Raw genomic sequence first — 14,120 nt, 5'->3', positions numbered from 1 at the left:
AGCAAGGTTCACCAACAATAAGATTCAATAGAAGCAGGATTCAACAATAGTAGGATTCAGCAACAACAAGGTAGGGAAAAAAACAATGAAAAGTGGAAGGACAAGATGCACACAAGTTCTAAAGAACCAAGACTAGTACATAGAAGCAATCATGTTGATAACGCTTTGAGAATATTTGGAAAGACACAAGAGTAGTTCAGAGTAATATTCACATACATACACACAAAAATATACACAAAACAAGAGAATAATGATGTGATTATTTACTATAAACTACAGTAAATATTATGGAGAGCACAGGCTACATTTAATGCTCTCAACACCACCGCGTGGGCTCTTAGGCTCATACAATAGAGATGAATAATAACCAGAAAGAGAGCCCAAGCCAACGAGGACGTTGATAAAAATCGACGGAAGCACGATTCCGTTGGCATGGGACAGTTGTTCATCCAATCCGACCGTTGGAAAGACACTAACAGTCAGTCAGTCAGTCCCTCTCTTCAACCCCGTCTTGAGCTTCGTGACGCCAAGCCTCCGTGTTGCTCGTCGTTCGTCGTTGATGTCTCTGACTGACGAGCGGAGGAGCTGCAATCGTTGCTGCTGCGAAGTCTTTCCAACACGAAGAGCACGCAGTCTTGGATCCCGGCGCTGATAGGCCTGTGCAACGGTGGTGGAGGTCTCTGCAGATCGACTTTTAGTGTCGTCGTTTCTGGTTCAGCAGCGGCGTTTGGAAATCGGCCCACTGAAGCTCGGCGTCCTGCGACTGCGCTTGTCATTTTTAGATGCGGAGAGGTGGGACAGGAGGATGATGATGATGATGATGATGTGATTGTCTGGTATTGGTCTTTATTTTTATCCCGAAGGTTTTGTCGTTGTTTCCTTCTGCGGATGTGGCAACTTCCTTCCCTTCACCTAGTCGCTCGCCTTGTGGAGAACTCGTGCGAGCATCGATTGGATTGTGTGATTCTCAGGAATTGATTGATCGCTCTACCAGACAAGGGATTTCGAGTGCGTTGCGGTTTTGCAAAAAAATTCGCGCACACTCGGTGCATGGTGTGATTCAATTGAAGCGTTCGGGTACGCACTGAAGCGGACTGTGCACTAGCGGGGCCATTTTTATTAGCGCCTCTCTGCCTTAGCTTTTTTTTTTTTTGTTTTTTTTTTTTTTTAAATTGCGCAAGCCGTTCTCTCCCTTTGTCGTCGAACTTAATCTTGCAATCTTATGGAGAAGATAAGTTGCTGTCGAATGCATCGGATGGAAGAGATTATCAAGAGAGGATAAGACGGAGCACTGAATCAACATTCGCAATCTTTCGTTCTTTGAGAGCTCCAGGGCCAGCATTTTATACAACGTAAATAGGATAGTAATATGGACAGGGACGAGGGAGACGCTGCAATGTGCATACCCGCAGAGGTGGACAAGTATATTCAGGAATCAGTCAGCCACTTGTTAGAGCCTTGCTCTTGTCAGGATTATTGGGAGGTGAAGTTCGCGGAAGCTGTGGATTCTCAGCGCCAATTGCAGGAACAAGTTTACATCCTTCTACACCGGCTGGAGGAGGCAAATATGAGATGTACAAAATCCAGGGTAAGTCTTCTCTCTTCAAGTGAGTTTATTGTGAGCGTCGCTCATCTTCATTAGGTATATTGTATTGTGCAGGACTGTTTACGTATGAGTATATTGTGTCTTTTAGGCACCTACAATCACGTAACCTCATTATCTGGATGCTGAAAGATATGATAAATTAATTAAGTGTTGTGTGAAAGGAACTGCATTCCAAGTAGTAACCTATTTGGGAAAGACCCACGCATTTTGATAGTCTTGTCCACTTTATGCGATTGTCCACGTTAGTGTAATAGGAGGCATCTTTCTCACCGAATGTGACGCTTAGAAGAATTCAAATCTCTGAAATCCTTCCCTGCCCTCTGATATGATGAATTGTGCTCATTTCAACGGACATTTGCGTTGTTCAATATCTAATTGATGGCAGTCAATATAGTAGTGATGAGAAGCATTGCAGGAACCGTTACACACGAAATATCTTCTCGACACTTTCCATACTTTGCTTGATTTTTTCGATCGCAGTTTGCGATGATCATCTCCGTTCATCTATCGCATGTTGGCAATTTTCGCACGGTTTCGAAATATTCGATCAGAAACAGAGAGAGCGGTGGATCTATATGTACTGTTCTAGACTAAGCGAGTTTCTGATGTTGCAGGAGGAAGCTGCTCTGAATGCGCAAGCATTAAAGAGACAAATATCTGAAACCCAGAGACTTGCGGCAGAATGCAAATCTCTGACTCTAGATTGCGAAGCGCTGACACAAGAATGTGCACGCTTAGAAAGAGAGTGTAATTTGTATCACAATGACCGAGAAGTGTTTATGGAAGTTGCTGATGAAGCTGAGGAGCGGGCAACCCAAGCGGAAGAAAGGGCTGATGAGGCGAATCGAAGGCTGGAAGAGTTGTTGGAGGAACTACAAAATATCAGGAGTTGCACTGCAGTAGTGCACCCCTTGCCAACAGAGGTGATTCTTTACATCTATGATTCCTTAAGAGTTACACTTGCATAGCGTGGCAAACTGCATTTAGGTTGATAGGCAATGGGCTTTGGCAGTTTCAATACAGTCTGGAACGTATAACCACCGGTGAACATTCACCTAGTAATGTTTTCTTTATTGTTAGACTTTCCCGGGTTCTAAACTATATTTTTATGTCTAAATTGTTAATGTATTTGTGAGTTTCTGATCAAAACCTTGTTCTTTCTTTCAGAACGCAGATGAGGAGGATGCAGCTATCTTAAGATTGAAGATTGCAGATTTGGAATCTCAACTTCAAAAGTAACTCTATCCGCACATATAACTATAAGCATGTCGCGCATTTTTATGTCAGCCACCGTGACTCGTGTCGGATACTACTTCACGCTCTGTGTGTATATATGTGTGTGTGTTTTTCTTGAGAGAGAAATTTTCAAGTTGATCTCAACGGACTTGTAAACTTTTCTTCATTCATGAGATGCAGGCTTCAAGTGGAGGCAGAGACTGTTAGGTCCTGTGCTGATATAGAAAACAATAAGGCTTATGACTTATTAAGAGAGGAGAACTCGAGGCTGGAAATCCTGCTCTCTGAATCAAATCAGGTATGGTGATAACAATTCCTCAATTATCTCTCAAGCTTCAAATGACCGCAGCTACTTGAATCAGTGCTCTGTTTCCAGACTACCGGTATTTTTCATTAGTTCCATGTTAATCACTGTTTCAAAACCTGTACCATTTCAAGTAGAAGCTGTCTTCCCCGATTTGTTTATTTTAGGTCATACCTACATAATCGGGTTTTGTGTGGATTTTTTGAATTGATTTGCACCCTTGGTTCGTGAACGTTGTTATGCAGCGGTACGAAGAAACTTCTGTAGATCTTGATAGAATTCGGGAACTGTGTACGAAAATGGAGAATGCTAGGGATGAGATGAGTGTTTCCAACATGATAACATCTGCAATCTCAGCTGGAGTGATTAGGGCAGTAGAGCAGGAACGGGAAGAAGCGATATCAACTCTTAACCTTCAGTTCAAGGCCATCTTAAAACGCATGCAAGGAGAGTTTCGATCCAGTCGGGAAAGGTGATTCCTGTTTCTTTGTTACAGATTTGGCTAGCCCTAATGAACGAATTTTTCTTTCGCTCTTATCCATGAACACCTAGCATGCAAGTTACCGCTCTTCCAACATCACAGTTGGCCTATATTCTGATCACCACTGTCGGTTATGTTTTGTATCTTCAGCTGAGGGTATAAGTAAAGTGTTCATAAATGCCTGGGTTTGTGTGTAAAAGTCTTTGTCATCCGCATCCCCAGAATGTTAAAATCACATTTTACGTCCACTGATATTCTGTTCATCTTCAGGCTTTTGAAGAAATGGAATGAAAGTGAAGGAGGCCGTGAAAGGTACGCTCGCATCGTCAACTAGAGTGACTCTGAATTGGCAATTAGTTATTGGCCCTAGACTGGTACCTGCACCCCACCTATCAGTTTGACCTTTTGGTTGCAGTTAGTTACACACTTTGTGTTGAATCAGTTGTTTTTCAATTTCTTATAACTGCTTGTTGACCAGATGGTTAAAACCTTGGACACAGGACAAAGTTGGCCGAGAAAAGCATGAAGTCTTTGCTTATGGAAGCAGACGCATTGAGACGGGAAGTGGCAATTTGCCGAGATAATCTTGACAAATCTCAAGAGCAGGTAAAATTGAGATTTCATATGCATGGCCCCCTGCATCTGCATTGCCCAAGCCTTAACTGATGCTACAGTACCGAAATTTCTTCTTTGCGAGAGGGAGAGAGAGTGAGAGAGAGAGAGAGAGAGGACTCCCTCATTCCTCGAATGAACCTCGATTCTAAATCTACTTATTGTGACGCGCAGATACACTTGTTATCAGAGGAGAATAGGGAACTTCGATTGCTGCTGAAGGTCAAATGCAATTCGTGTTTGGGATATACAGCATCTCCCTTCGGTTCTAGAGGAGTAAGGCTTATAACCACACTGCATGCTTGGCACAAGTGCTTCCAGCCCCTCGGTGTGTACTCTCCGCGAGTACCTTTTCTACCCCTCGCAGTCATTCCGTTCCGAAGAAATTTTATTTGCAGTCAAATTCCAGATGCTATGTTCTGTAGTTCGTGACCAAACTAAGTTTTCATTAACAAGAAGATCCTACACCTGTTTCCAGTAGCGCATGCTACTACTGCGTTCATTACCTCAATGAATAAATGTGTGCACCCCATATGTTTCTAGAACAAGTGCGACATGACTCTGGTTCTGAATCACTCTACGAATTTAGTTGCTTTGATTTTGGTTAAACCCTTTCTTGACGTCTCTCCAACCCGTCTTAAAGCTGAATATATGGTCATGTCTTCTGATAACTAACCAAATTCAGGTATTTTGAGGTTGGTCTGTCGATGTTGCTATGTACTAACAGAAGTGGTTTGTTGACTGACAGAATAGTTTCATGAAAAGCGAAAAGCTTCAGGATGAACTTGCAGGAGACGTAATCATGAATTTGCCACCGGGAGCTGTCGGAGCTGCTCGTAGCCCATTCACTCCGCTGCGTATGAACTACATCCACACAAAACCTCTTCATGCATAGAATCTTCATATCTGTTGTGGCAGTAGTAGTTCCCATTTTTTCATTGTCAGCTAGCTCTGTGGTCCTTCATGGAAATCCCCAGGACTTAAATGAATGTCCTGATTGGAAAGGTGTTTGCCAAGAGTCCGTTGGCTTTTGATGTACAGTCTTTTCCTCAATACCTTCAAAAGGTTTCAAAATACAAACCGCAATTTTCTGCATCTCAGCCACGCTCTTTTTCGGGACTTCCCAAGAGAAGCATTTGCACAAATAATCTGTAACTTGTACTTTTTTGTTTCAAGACTACTGATGATATACGTCACGATTTAGTCTTTGTTGCTTGTCAATATCTACTTTTATCGCAGTTTAGTGTTTCTAACCACTGACAGGACAGCTCTGAAATTAGGTAGTAGAGCCTTCAATCAGTTGTGTGTTCAAGTCACCTAAGAAAGGATACGGGTAAAGTCCCTCTTGATTTAATCTTCAGGTGTCCCTGCCGCGACGGTGACGGTTGCTGTCGGAAACAGTGATCGTGAGCTCTTCACTGATTTGGTAGTTTTGTTTCATATTCCACATGGAAAATTTGTCACGAAATCTGGCAACTGAATTTTAGTTGGGTTCTCCCACGATCACCCAGGGTGAAAATCGTTTTCCTTTCAAATAGTAATATAGTGCCCTGAAAACATGTCATTAATATGAGTGTGCACTTAGTAAAGCAACAAGGTGAGGAGGCGGGGTACTAGTCAATAGCACCTCGAATGACAGGGCTCGCCGAGTCTGAGCCGTGGCTTCTGTTCCACTTGCAGTTCCAATCATAAGTCAAAGCCTTGAGTGCTTATTCAAGTGTCTACTTCGTTGGACATTGTGTGCTTGAAATATAAGTATTCACTCAATTTTCAATCTTTCTCCTATCTACTTATCGCCGCCAGCTTTAGAATTGATGGGGAAGATTGTAGAGTAAGAACTGAAGGAATAGAAGTCACAACATCCATTCGGTGGATGCTACTTTTCAGATTATTCTATAATGAGGAATTATTTTCGAGAATTGCAAAATTGATTAGAATCCACATTGAATGAAACAGATCAATAATAGAAAAAACTTAAACTGTCATTTTCATTTTTTTCTTACAATAAGTTGTTTCCCATCAGCTCGTCTTACAAAGTGATCAGCCAAGAATAATGCTATGTGCCGAATACATATACCTCATTCACAAAAATAAAATAAAATAAAGCGAGATATCTACATATCTGTGCAACCTCTACACCGCAACATTGACATGGTCTTCAAAGCACTCTCAGGTCTAAAATAACAGAAGGCTACAGAATCTCTTCTTCCAGCTCCTGAAGTGTTGTAAATCAGAGTATCATTCATAGCTTGGAATTCACATGCTCTAATCAATACGTGGTGGAGTGGTGTCTCCGACCAGCGTGAGTGAGATTGTGTTGGATTCGGCGAATGTAAGTGAGTGGATTGACGTAATCAAACCGGCTCCGAGCTCTGGTTCTCTGGAATTCCACAGGGTGCCTTGCCTTGTACTTGGCCAGTCGGAACTTGTTCATCGGATTCCACCTGCATAGTTTCCACCTCAACCGTGGATTGCATCTGTTGCATAACAAATCGACCTCATTAAATGCCATGGATTGTTGTTAAATGCCTCGTTACTTAAAAAGCCTGTGAACGAAGCTCGAATCCAGTCAATGAAGACTATCACGGTCTCACAAATGTAGGTAAACGGACGGGACTAGTTGACCTATGAGTATTTTCAATTCAGAATTGCTCACGAACAGCTTCGTAAATGTGAGAGATCCAAGCAATTACGGGCACGAATGGAAGCGCATGTGGAAGTGAGAGAAGGTGTCAAAAGTACCGATTAGCATGTCCTCTAGCCCGCACGCCTGGGTGAGTAGCAGCGTACACCTTCGCGTCTGTGTGCCTTAGCTCTTCCATCCCAAGTCCACACGCAGTTAAACAAGTGAGAGCGCAACGTATCTCCTCACCCTGAGCTCGCAACGGATGCAGCCTCCGCAAAGCAAATGGAGAAAAAACGATGATGATCGACGGGGTACACTTTGTGATGCCAAGATTCGCAAAAGGATCTTCGATTATGACAAACTGCTGGCGTCTTCATATAGCATTCGAAGCCTCGCAGTTTCGACTCATGATCCGCTACGTGTTGTGGCAATGAACAGATGGACGCTCCCCGGGGTTCCATCGCAGAAGGAATCTACGATGTCGAGCATCCCGGCGCGTCTTCCACCTGCACAGGCACTCACAACCAGGTGGCCTGTGCATCAGGGTCCTCACCGCAGGCTGTCCAGGTTGTAATTGTGTGGCTGCGGTGAGCCATCCGAGCCCTTGAAATCTCATGAACCGGTTCAATAAACCTCGATGCTGCCGACGCTGCGATGTGTGATCGATCTGTTGATGGACATGGGAAACTTCTTCAATTCTGACATAGTCCGGCATGACATAGTCAAATTTGGCACTATATATTTCATTCGTCATACTTAAGATTAACTGAAAAAACGATTACAAGACATCATGAATCCTTACTTTGTGTGCACAAGCGAATACGTAAAATACAAGGCTTTAATGACTAATGTGTTCTATTTTTTATTAATCTACATTTGCATGCATAATTAGGATTTATGGTGGAACTGATTGATTTTCTTTCTCACGTCCTTCTCTAGCATCATTTTGGTCATTCATGAGTTGTCAATTCTTTTTTTTAAAAAATGATTTTTAATGTTATTTTTCTATTATTTTCTATTGTATTTATGTTATTTTAAAAACTAAACAGAAATATTTAATAAACGATCACATAATGTTGAATCAATTAAATCTAAAAATTAAAAATTAAAAATACTTTGTTTTCAAGTAAAAGACATTCTACAACCTTGAATGCCATTAGACAAAAACAAAACCACATACTTTTGCTAAATCCAATATATTAATATTAAAGCTAAAAATAAATGTATAAATATAGTAATATATTTTTCATATAATTTTATTTAATAATTAGTCTTTGATGTAGTCTTTGACCAAATTTCACCAATAATCTAAATAAAAGCATTTGATATGCTAATAGAAGTCTTCATTTGATGTAATAAGAATTCAACTTTGGCATTGTTCCATAATCTAATACAAGAGTTAGACTTATTAAAAAGATTTTCATTCTAATGTAATTCACTTTTCTACAACTATATTATTCTAATTGATGAGCAAAAAAATAAATATCCTACTACTAGAATCTATTTTGAATCCATTAAAATAAATTGAGAGATTATAGGATTATAAAGTATACCATCTTCAACCATGCTTTTTTAATACAATTATAAATTATATATATAATTTTTTAATTTGCAATAATTTATTTAAACCTTATTATTACTTTTTAATAATAGTTAGTATTATCAACATTAGCCTATATTTTATGATTTACTTAGTGTTAAATTTACTAGGATGTAATATTTCAATCACATATGTGACCAAAAACACAGTTGTTGCCACTTTTGAGGTCAATGATGTGTAAGACTTTCTCTACTTACACCGTCGTGAACACCGCCTACAGCAACCAAACCGTGCGGAGAGTTCCCCAGTTGCCAAGCATCGAGCATTTCATCGACAATTTTAGAAACAACTAGTTTTTGATTCATTGTTCATTTGTGGATCTTATTCTATCTCTTTATTGGCCATAGTAAGCATGGATAAGATGTTCATCAATAGTGGTTGATGAGGCTATCCGTCACCAAATACACGATTTGTCTTATTCGTTCAAGTGGCTTCTCGTTCATCACTTGTTGCCTCACAAGTGATGGTCGTTGCTCTTCTAACATGTCAAAGGTGGAATTTGTGTGCTTAAGTGGAATAATAGATTTCAATTTTTCTTTTGAAGGCTTTGCCTCAGGAGATTCCAGCAAGGGACGTTGCCCTTTGGCCCTATCCATTGACCAGTCAACGAGACCACCAAAGTTTATCACTGATTCAAGTTTATGCAAGTCAGAGGCTCACTATGTTATGTGATTTAGTCATCTATAACCATTAGTGGGGTTTGTGAAACTTCCAAATCCTAAGGAGGCACTTTGATGTTAATTCAGTATACAGTAGAACTAATGACATATATTTTCTTATTCTTTTAGATCATTGGTGTCGAATCCATTACGCAGATAAAAGTGATCGTGTTCGACCGCCACAAAAAACTCTTTTGACCATCTGTCTCCATGTCTTATACGTGACGCATGATCTTACCTGATGAGTCAAGTCTCACTTCGGCATCCTGTCGCATAAAACTTATGAGGCTGAAGGAAAGTCATCTGCTTAAGTAACAATTGATTTACATCGACGCAAAAAAAATCATACTCCACCTTGCTTTTGTCTAGTGTACAACCCTTCAGAAGATCCGAGCACCGATATAACGATGCACGCCAGCCTGAACTAATTATTATGATATACACACCCTTGGGAAGGCTTCCAATATCAATGCCGTCAGCGCCTCGAAGCATGTCTTATAATGATGGCTTCATGGAGGAACAGATCGAAGGACTAAAAAGCTGCTGTGTGGGTAGAGGATTGGATTTTCTCTTGCAAATGACCCGGGTCTTGGAGAATCTGCCATTGCCTCAGAAACGAGCTGCAGAACAGTATCATTGACATGAGCTCATAGTACGCTAGTTTTATGACATGTACAACATGCGAATTCAATCTAGATGACTAATGAGGACGCAAAATTTCACAACCACTAGCTTCTCTCAGTAAATGCCAAGTAGAAAAGACGAAGAAAAAAAAAACGAAGTAAAACCTGGATCAATCGAGGAAGTTCCTGCATTGGCACGCGCCTGGACACTCAAGACAAGAACCACAAGGCTAGATTATGCCAATACGTGTTGAGTCTCACAACCACATTTTTCAAGAAATCCTGGATCATTACTCCCACGCAAGATGTAGTCGTTTATCTTTGCCATAGAACCCAAAGACCCTTCGTGTGTAATCTCGAAGACCGTAGTCTTGTACATCGCAGTACCGCAACTCCCAGTCAGCTGGTTTTATGGGCTTCGTTCCAAGCCCAGGAACCCTATCATTGGAAGCAAGGTTTCGGTCCTCAGTCCAGTCAGCGACATTCGATGCCGCACGGCGGTGGAATTTAGTCTTAAACTCGTCCCACGCCTGGAACTTATAGTGGTTGATAATAGCAACCCAGGGTCGTATTGTCTCCAACACATAGGGAGACTTCATGGTGAAGTGATGCACCTGGTTTCTCAATGACTCAACAATTACACTCAACAATACGATAGACTTGTGTCTTCTTTGTCTCTTAATCCGGCATGTGTACCCTTGGGTGACGCCTTGAGGAGGAGACTGCTGCAACCCTGATGGCCCATAATTGTGACAATAAATGGCGATTTGCCCCACTGTTACATTCACGTCCTTTCGAGACGCGACTGCTTCTTGGATAAATCTGGCGAGGATAGAAGGCGATGACCGTTTATACCCTGCCATAGACGACACATCACCACCCTCGTTTTTCCGGAGAAAAGTCTCGTTCCCCCGCAACAAAAAGGAGCTGTTGGGGAAAAAGTATTCATCTATGTCGATATACAGCATCCATGAGCACTCAGGCTGTGCCAACAAGCTGCAATGGGAGAATCCGGCCTCCTGAGACTTCACCCATGGCCATGAATGCTTCGTGACATTGAAGTTCGCCAAATTTGCAATGACCTCGTCTAGGTTATCTTCACTATTATTGTCGTAGAAATAAAACTTCTCCACACCGAGATGACTATGGTAATACACCCACTCCTTTAAGAACTTAGATCCGTTGTAGATCAAGGTGCAAGCACAAATGTGATGGAGTTTAGGTTTTCCTGGGGTGGCTTCGAATGACGCTAAGTGCTCCTCATCACTCGCATCAGACACTGCACGTCTGCCCACCGGCTTAAGAGTTAGCGGGTTGTAATATGCAAGTGAAGGGATGATTTCCCCCCCAATCCTCAAGAATACCTTCTTCCCGGCGAAGTCGCCCATCACCGATGCTGGTGGGTGGTCGCATCTAAAAACGTCGTTCGCTTGCGCAGTGACAGCGGTTATATAACGACCTCCATAGACGCACTGGAACTGCTTGAGTCTCTCTTGCTCGGGTAACTCAACTCCAAGCGTATTGTTGACTCCATGTGCAAATACCACCACGTCTTTGTGAGTTGGGAAAACCTCGTACACCACACTGCTAGAGTTCCAAGGTAAAGGATGCTTGTACTCTGGATTTGCACTGCCCTTTCGAATTTCTTGATCTTTGTCAATCTTGATGAGAACCGAGCTTACATCCCATGTTACATCCTGCGGAGGTGCACCGCAAATCACTGCAGTTCGAGTATCCTCGAGGTGCACTGCCAAGGCTTGGCGGTAAGCGAAGTGCGTGTGGGTGCCATATCGACACTGGAGTCTTTCCTTGTTCGGAAATCCAAAGCTTGAAGGCACTCGTACCAAAAGCAAGACCTCTGAGCCGAAATGGACAATGTCTTCAATGAGCATCTCACCACTTGCGCTCTCTTCCTTCGTTTCCCACTTCCAGTGATACGGAATCATACTGGTCGGCAGGCTGAACCCCGAATGAGTCGATAAAGTAACTGCATCGACAAGGTAAGGATCGATATCACATATAGAGTAAAGATTTTTTTTGAATTCAGCAAACCTAATCAGTTCTCGCCACGGGCTTCGACATAGTGGATTGCAAGACAGTGAGCAACTATATCCAGCCATCACAATCAAACCCTAGAAATGACCCATATTTTGGATCTAAGATCATCACGTAAACACAGCCCGGCGAATAAGTCAAGACTTTGTAGACGACAAAGGAAACGATCGACAAGCAACAGAATTCGATGCTACTTCACAAAAGAAGCCCAGAAAAAGAAAGGTGAATTAGTTCCAACGTCCAGGAGAGAGAACGAAAGAAGCTTACCTTGTTCAGGTTGAAGAACTATGAGGGCAATGATGGCTGATGCGGCAAGAAGCACGAGGCCATAGCACGGTCTTAGCAACAAGAAATGCCGGCAGCAATTTTCTATACCTCGCTTCATCGCTTCAAGCAGGCAAGAGCAAACGTCTCCTCCAAAGGTGTTTCGTCTTAGGTCCACTGCTCTGAGTAGTTTCCCCAGGTCACAAACCTCATAAACACCATCAATTGAAGATCCAATGCCCCACGAATCCTCAATTTCTAGTCTTTAGCGATTCAATAGAAAAGAAATTCACAAGCGGCGAAACGAAGTCACACTTGTGCATCTACAAACGCCTAATGGATCAAGACCATCGACAAGAACCATTCCCGACCAACAACAGCTCGTGAGATTAATCAGCACGGTACTCACCATACAGTTCCAACGCATCTGTTGTCAAACCCGGCTCGGACTCCGAAACCAGTGAAAATAAATAAAAATTTCTGTCTACAACTAGAACAGAACTGTCACGCACCAGAGATCTAGAAATCAAAAGTCAAGAGCTGCGGCATCTTCACTTCGGACACAGCAGATACTCCCAGATCACTACACATATTCTCGCCCTCTAAGTTCAAAGCCCGAATTCAAATCCTCATACGCAATATGCGCTCCAAAATTTCTCTGCCGTTACGGTTCGACGATGAAGCGAGAAGCACACATGACAGCGGACATCCGCCAAAAACACTTGTTGAGATCCCGGAAGCTGGCTGGAGCAGGTCGTACATCCCAAAGACACGTGGTGACATGCTAAACTTAGCATCTCTCGATCGATAATCCGACGCTCAACCACCGCCAAAGATTCCTCAATAATCGCTAAAAGTACGCTCAAACCCTCGAACTCGATGTCGTGACCCACAGGACACACACACTGTCCGAAGCATATGCCCGTCACAGGAAGGAAACCCCCGAGGTTTGGTGCCCAAGGTTCATCACGGCCATCGCGAAATTGCCCGCATCAACATCTTTCCAGACCCGTTCCGGAAATATTTTTGACCTGCAGCGACCACTTACTTACACGAGTAGTTACCGGATTCAGTGAAGTGGGTCGCTGGTTTCCAACTTAATGAATTATCTATCGACCACGGTGGCCTTGGATATTCACTTAGATTGGATCGACTCTCGTCCGGTACTCTGTGCTGGGTCGCGACGAGCTGTGGCATGGAGCCAGCTGCTGCAGCTGTTTCGGCGCTGACGCTGCTTGGTCGAGGCCCATCGAGAACTTGATGATGGAAACGGACGGACGGACGGACAGACGGACGAAATCTTCCTCCGTCGGTGGTGTGCCGTGCGTCGTCGTCGTTGTTGTGAACGGTGAAGGGCTATGTGGAGCCTCGGTAGTGGGTGCTGTGATCTTCCTTGTCATTCTTATCTCGTGACTCTATCATGTTGTATATGACAATCCATGCTACACATATTCATATTCAATAATACACATATATCACATTGTATATAGCAGTCCATCCTACACATATATCATGTAAGTATATCTATTATTGCAGTCCTTCCTTATCATTCTTATCTCATGGCTCTATCATGTTGTATATCACAATCCATTCTAGAATAACTCTTGTCAAATACAGATTAGACAATTTTGAAGTAAAAATAAAATACAAGAAAAATACTAATAAGATTGAAGATGGCATCATCCTTGCCTTTATATAAACTAGCTACAAAGAAGGTCTTATAGAAGCTTTCTAGAAACCCCAAGATCTTTGATTTCATCATCAAAGATTGCTTCAATGTGACTTCCTAAAAGTATGAAATTTATGGATCAAGTTTCAATAACCATGTGGCATATTCATAAAATTCTAAATATCTAATCTATATCTAAAAAAACTTCCTTGAAGATTCTTTAAGAAGATATTATCTTCCCAATAGGTTTCTACCTACTTCTGTTTATTTTCATGTACTTCTATTTACTTATTGAATATATAAATCTATCAGATTATTATTATTATTATTTTAATAGGTAAAAAATTTCTCAAGAAGCACTCAATTGCTTAACAAAATGATTATT

At 42.0% G+C, this 14,120-nt stretch overlaps 2 protein-coding genes and 1 long non-coding RNA gene across 9 annotated transcripts; 1 reads left to right on the top strand and 2 right to left on the bottom strand.

The window, feature by feature from the left end:
• The first annotated feature begins 909 nt into the window (after positions 1-909).
• Positions 910-5,334, top strand: LOC112280821 (uncharacterized). 6 transcript variants are annotated; one of them, XR_002969440.3, is made up of 9 exons: positions 910-1,588; positions 2,221-2,529; positions 2,774-2,841; positions 3,023-3,140; positions 3,392-3,618; positions 3,898-3,939; positions 4,106-4,233; positions 4,414-4,515; positions 4,988-5,334. XR_002969440.3 is itself a non-coding variant. In XM_024516682.3 (9 exons), the coding sequence occupies exons 1-9, from the start codon at positions 1,370-1,372 to the stop codon at positions 5,132-5,134; spliced, it is 1,338 nt and encodes a 445-aa protein (XP_024372450.1). In that variant the 5' UTR covers positions 910-1,369; the 3' UTR covers positions 5,135-5,334. The 6 variants fall into 6 exon arrangements, 4 of the variants coding, with proteins under 4 accessions (XP_024372450.1, XP_024372451.1, XP_024372452.1 ...); XR_016502716.1 differs by having other exon boundaries at positions 4,414-4,567; XM_024516682.3 differs by having other exon boundaries at positions 4,128-4,233.
• Positions 5,335-6,205: 871 nt separating this feature from the next.
• LOC112281595 (uncharacterized) lies at positions 6,206-7,366 on the bottom strand. Its single transcript, XR_016502717.1, has 2 exons — positions 6,982-7,366; positions 6,206-6,716 (listed from the first exon to the last, which is right to left on the bottom strand). It is a non-coding gene; the product is annotated as an uncharacterized LOC112281595 (long non-coding RNA).
• A 2,047-nt stretch (positions 7,367-9,413) lies between these two features.
• On the bottom strand, positions 9,414-12,812 carry LOC112281822 (glycosyltransferase family 92 protein RCOM_0530710). Of its 2 annotated transcripts, none has more exons than XM_024518738.3 (4): positions 12,476-12,812; positions 12,070-12,248; positions 9,913-11,734; positions 9,414-9,744 (listed from the first exon to the last, which is right to left on the bottom strand). In XM_024518738.3, exons 2-3 carry the CDS (start codon positions 12,185-12,187, stop codon positions 10,038-10,040), a joined length of 1,815 nt encoding a protein of 604 aa, XP_024374506.1. In that variant the 5' UTR covers positions 12,188-12,248; positions 12,476-12,812; the 3' UTR covers positions 9,414-9,744; positions 9,913-10,037. The 2 variants fall into 2 exon arrangements, with proteins under 2 accessions (XP_024374506.1, XP_024374507.1); XM_024518739.3 differs by having other exon boundaries at positions 12,070-12,243; positions 12,476-12,745.
• Positions 12,813-14,120: the final 1,308 nt, after the last annotated feature.

This window comes from Physcomitrium patens, chromosome 4 (assembly GCF_059467195.1).
Source record: "Physcomitrium patens ecotype Gransden chromosome 4, ASM5946719v1, whole genome shotgun sequence".
Classification (NCBI taxonomy): Eukaryota; Viridiplantae; Streptophyta; class Bryopsida; order Funariales; family Funariaceae; genus Physcomitrium; species Physcomitrium patens.
This window is presented reverse-complemented; position numbering and strand designations above follow the sequence as displayed.

Coding starts and splice junctions, on each gene's coding strand:
- LOC112280821 (XM_024516682.3), top strand. CDS start 1,370: ATGGACAGGGACGAGGGAGACGCTGCAATGTGCATACCCGCAGAGGTG. Junction 2,530..2,773: donor TGCACCCCTTGCCAACAGAG/GTGATTCTTTAC, acceptor TCTTTCTTTCAG/AACGCAGATGAGGAGGATGC. Junction 3,141..3,391: donor TGCTCTCTGAATCAAATCAG/GTATGGTGATAA, acceptor GTTGTTATGCAG/CGGTACGAAGAAACTTCTGT.
- LOC112281822 (XM_024518738.3), bottom strand. CDS start 12,187: ATGAAGCGAGGTATAGAAAATTGCTGCCGGCATTTCTTGTTGCTAAGA. Junction 11,735..12,069: donor AGTTCTTCAACCTGAACAAG/GTAAGCTTCTTT, acceptor TTGTCGATGCAG/TTACTTTATCGACTCATTCG.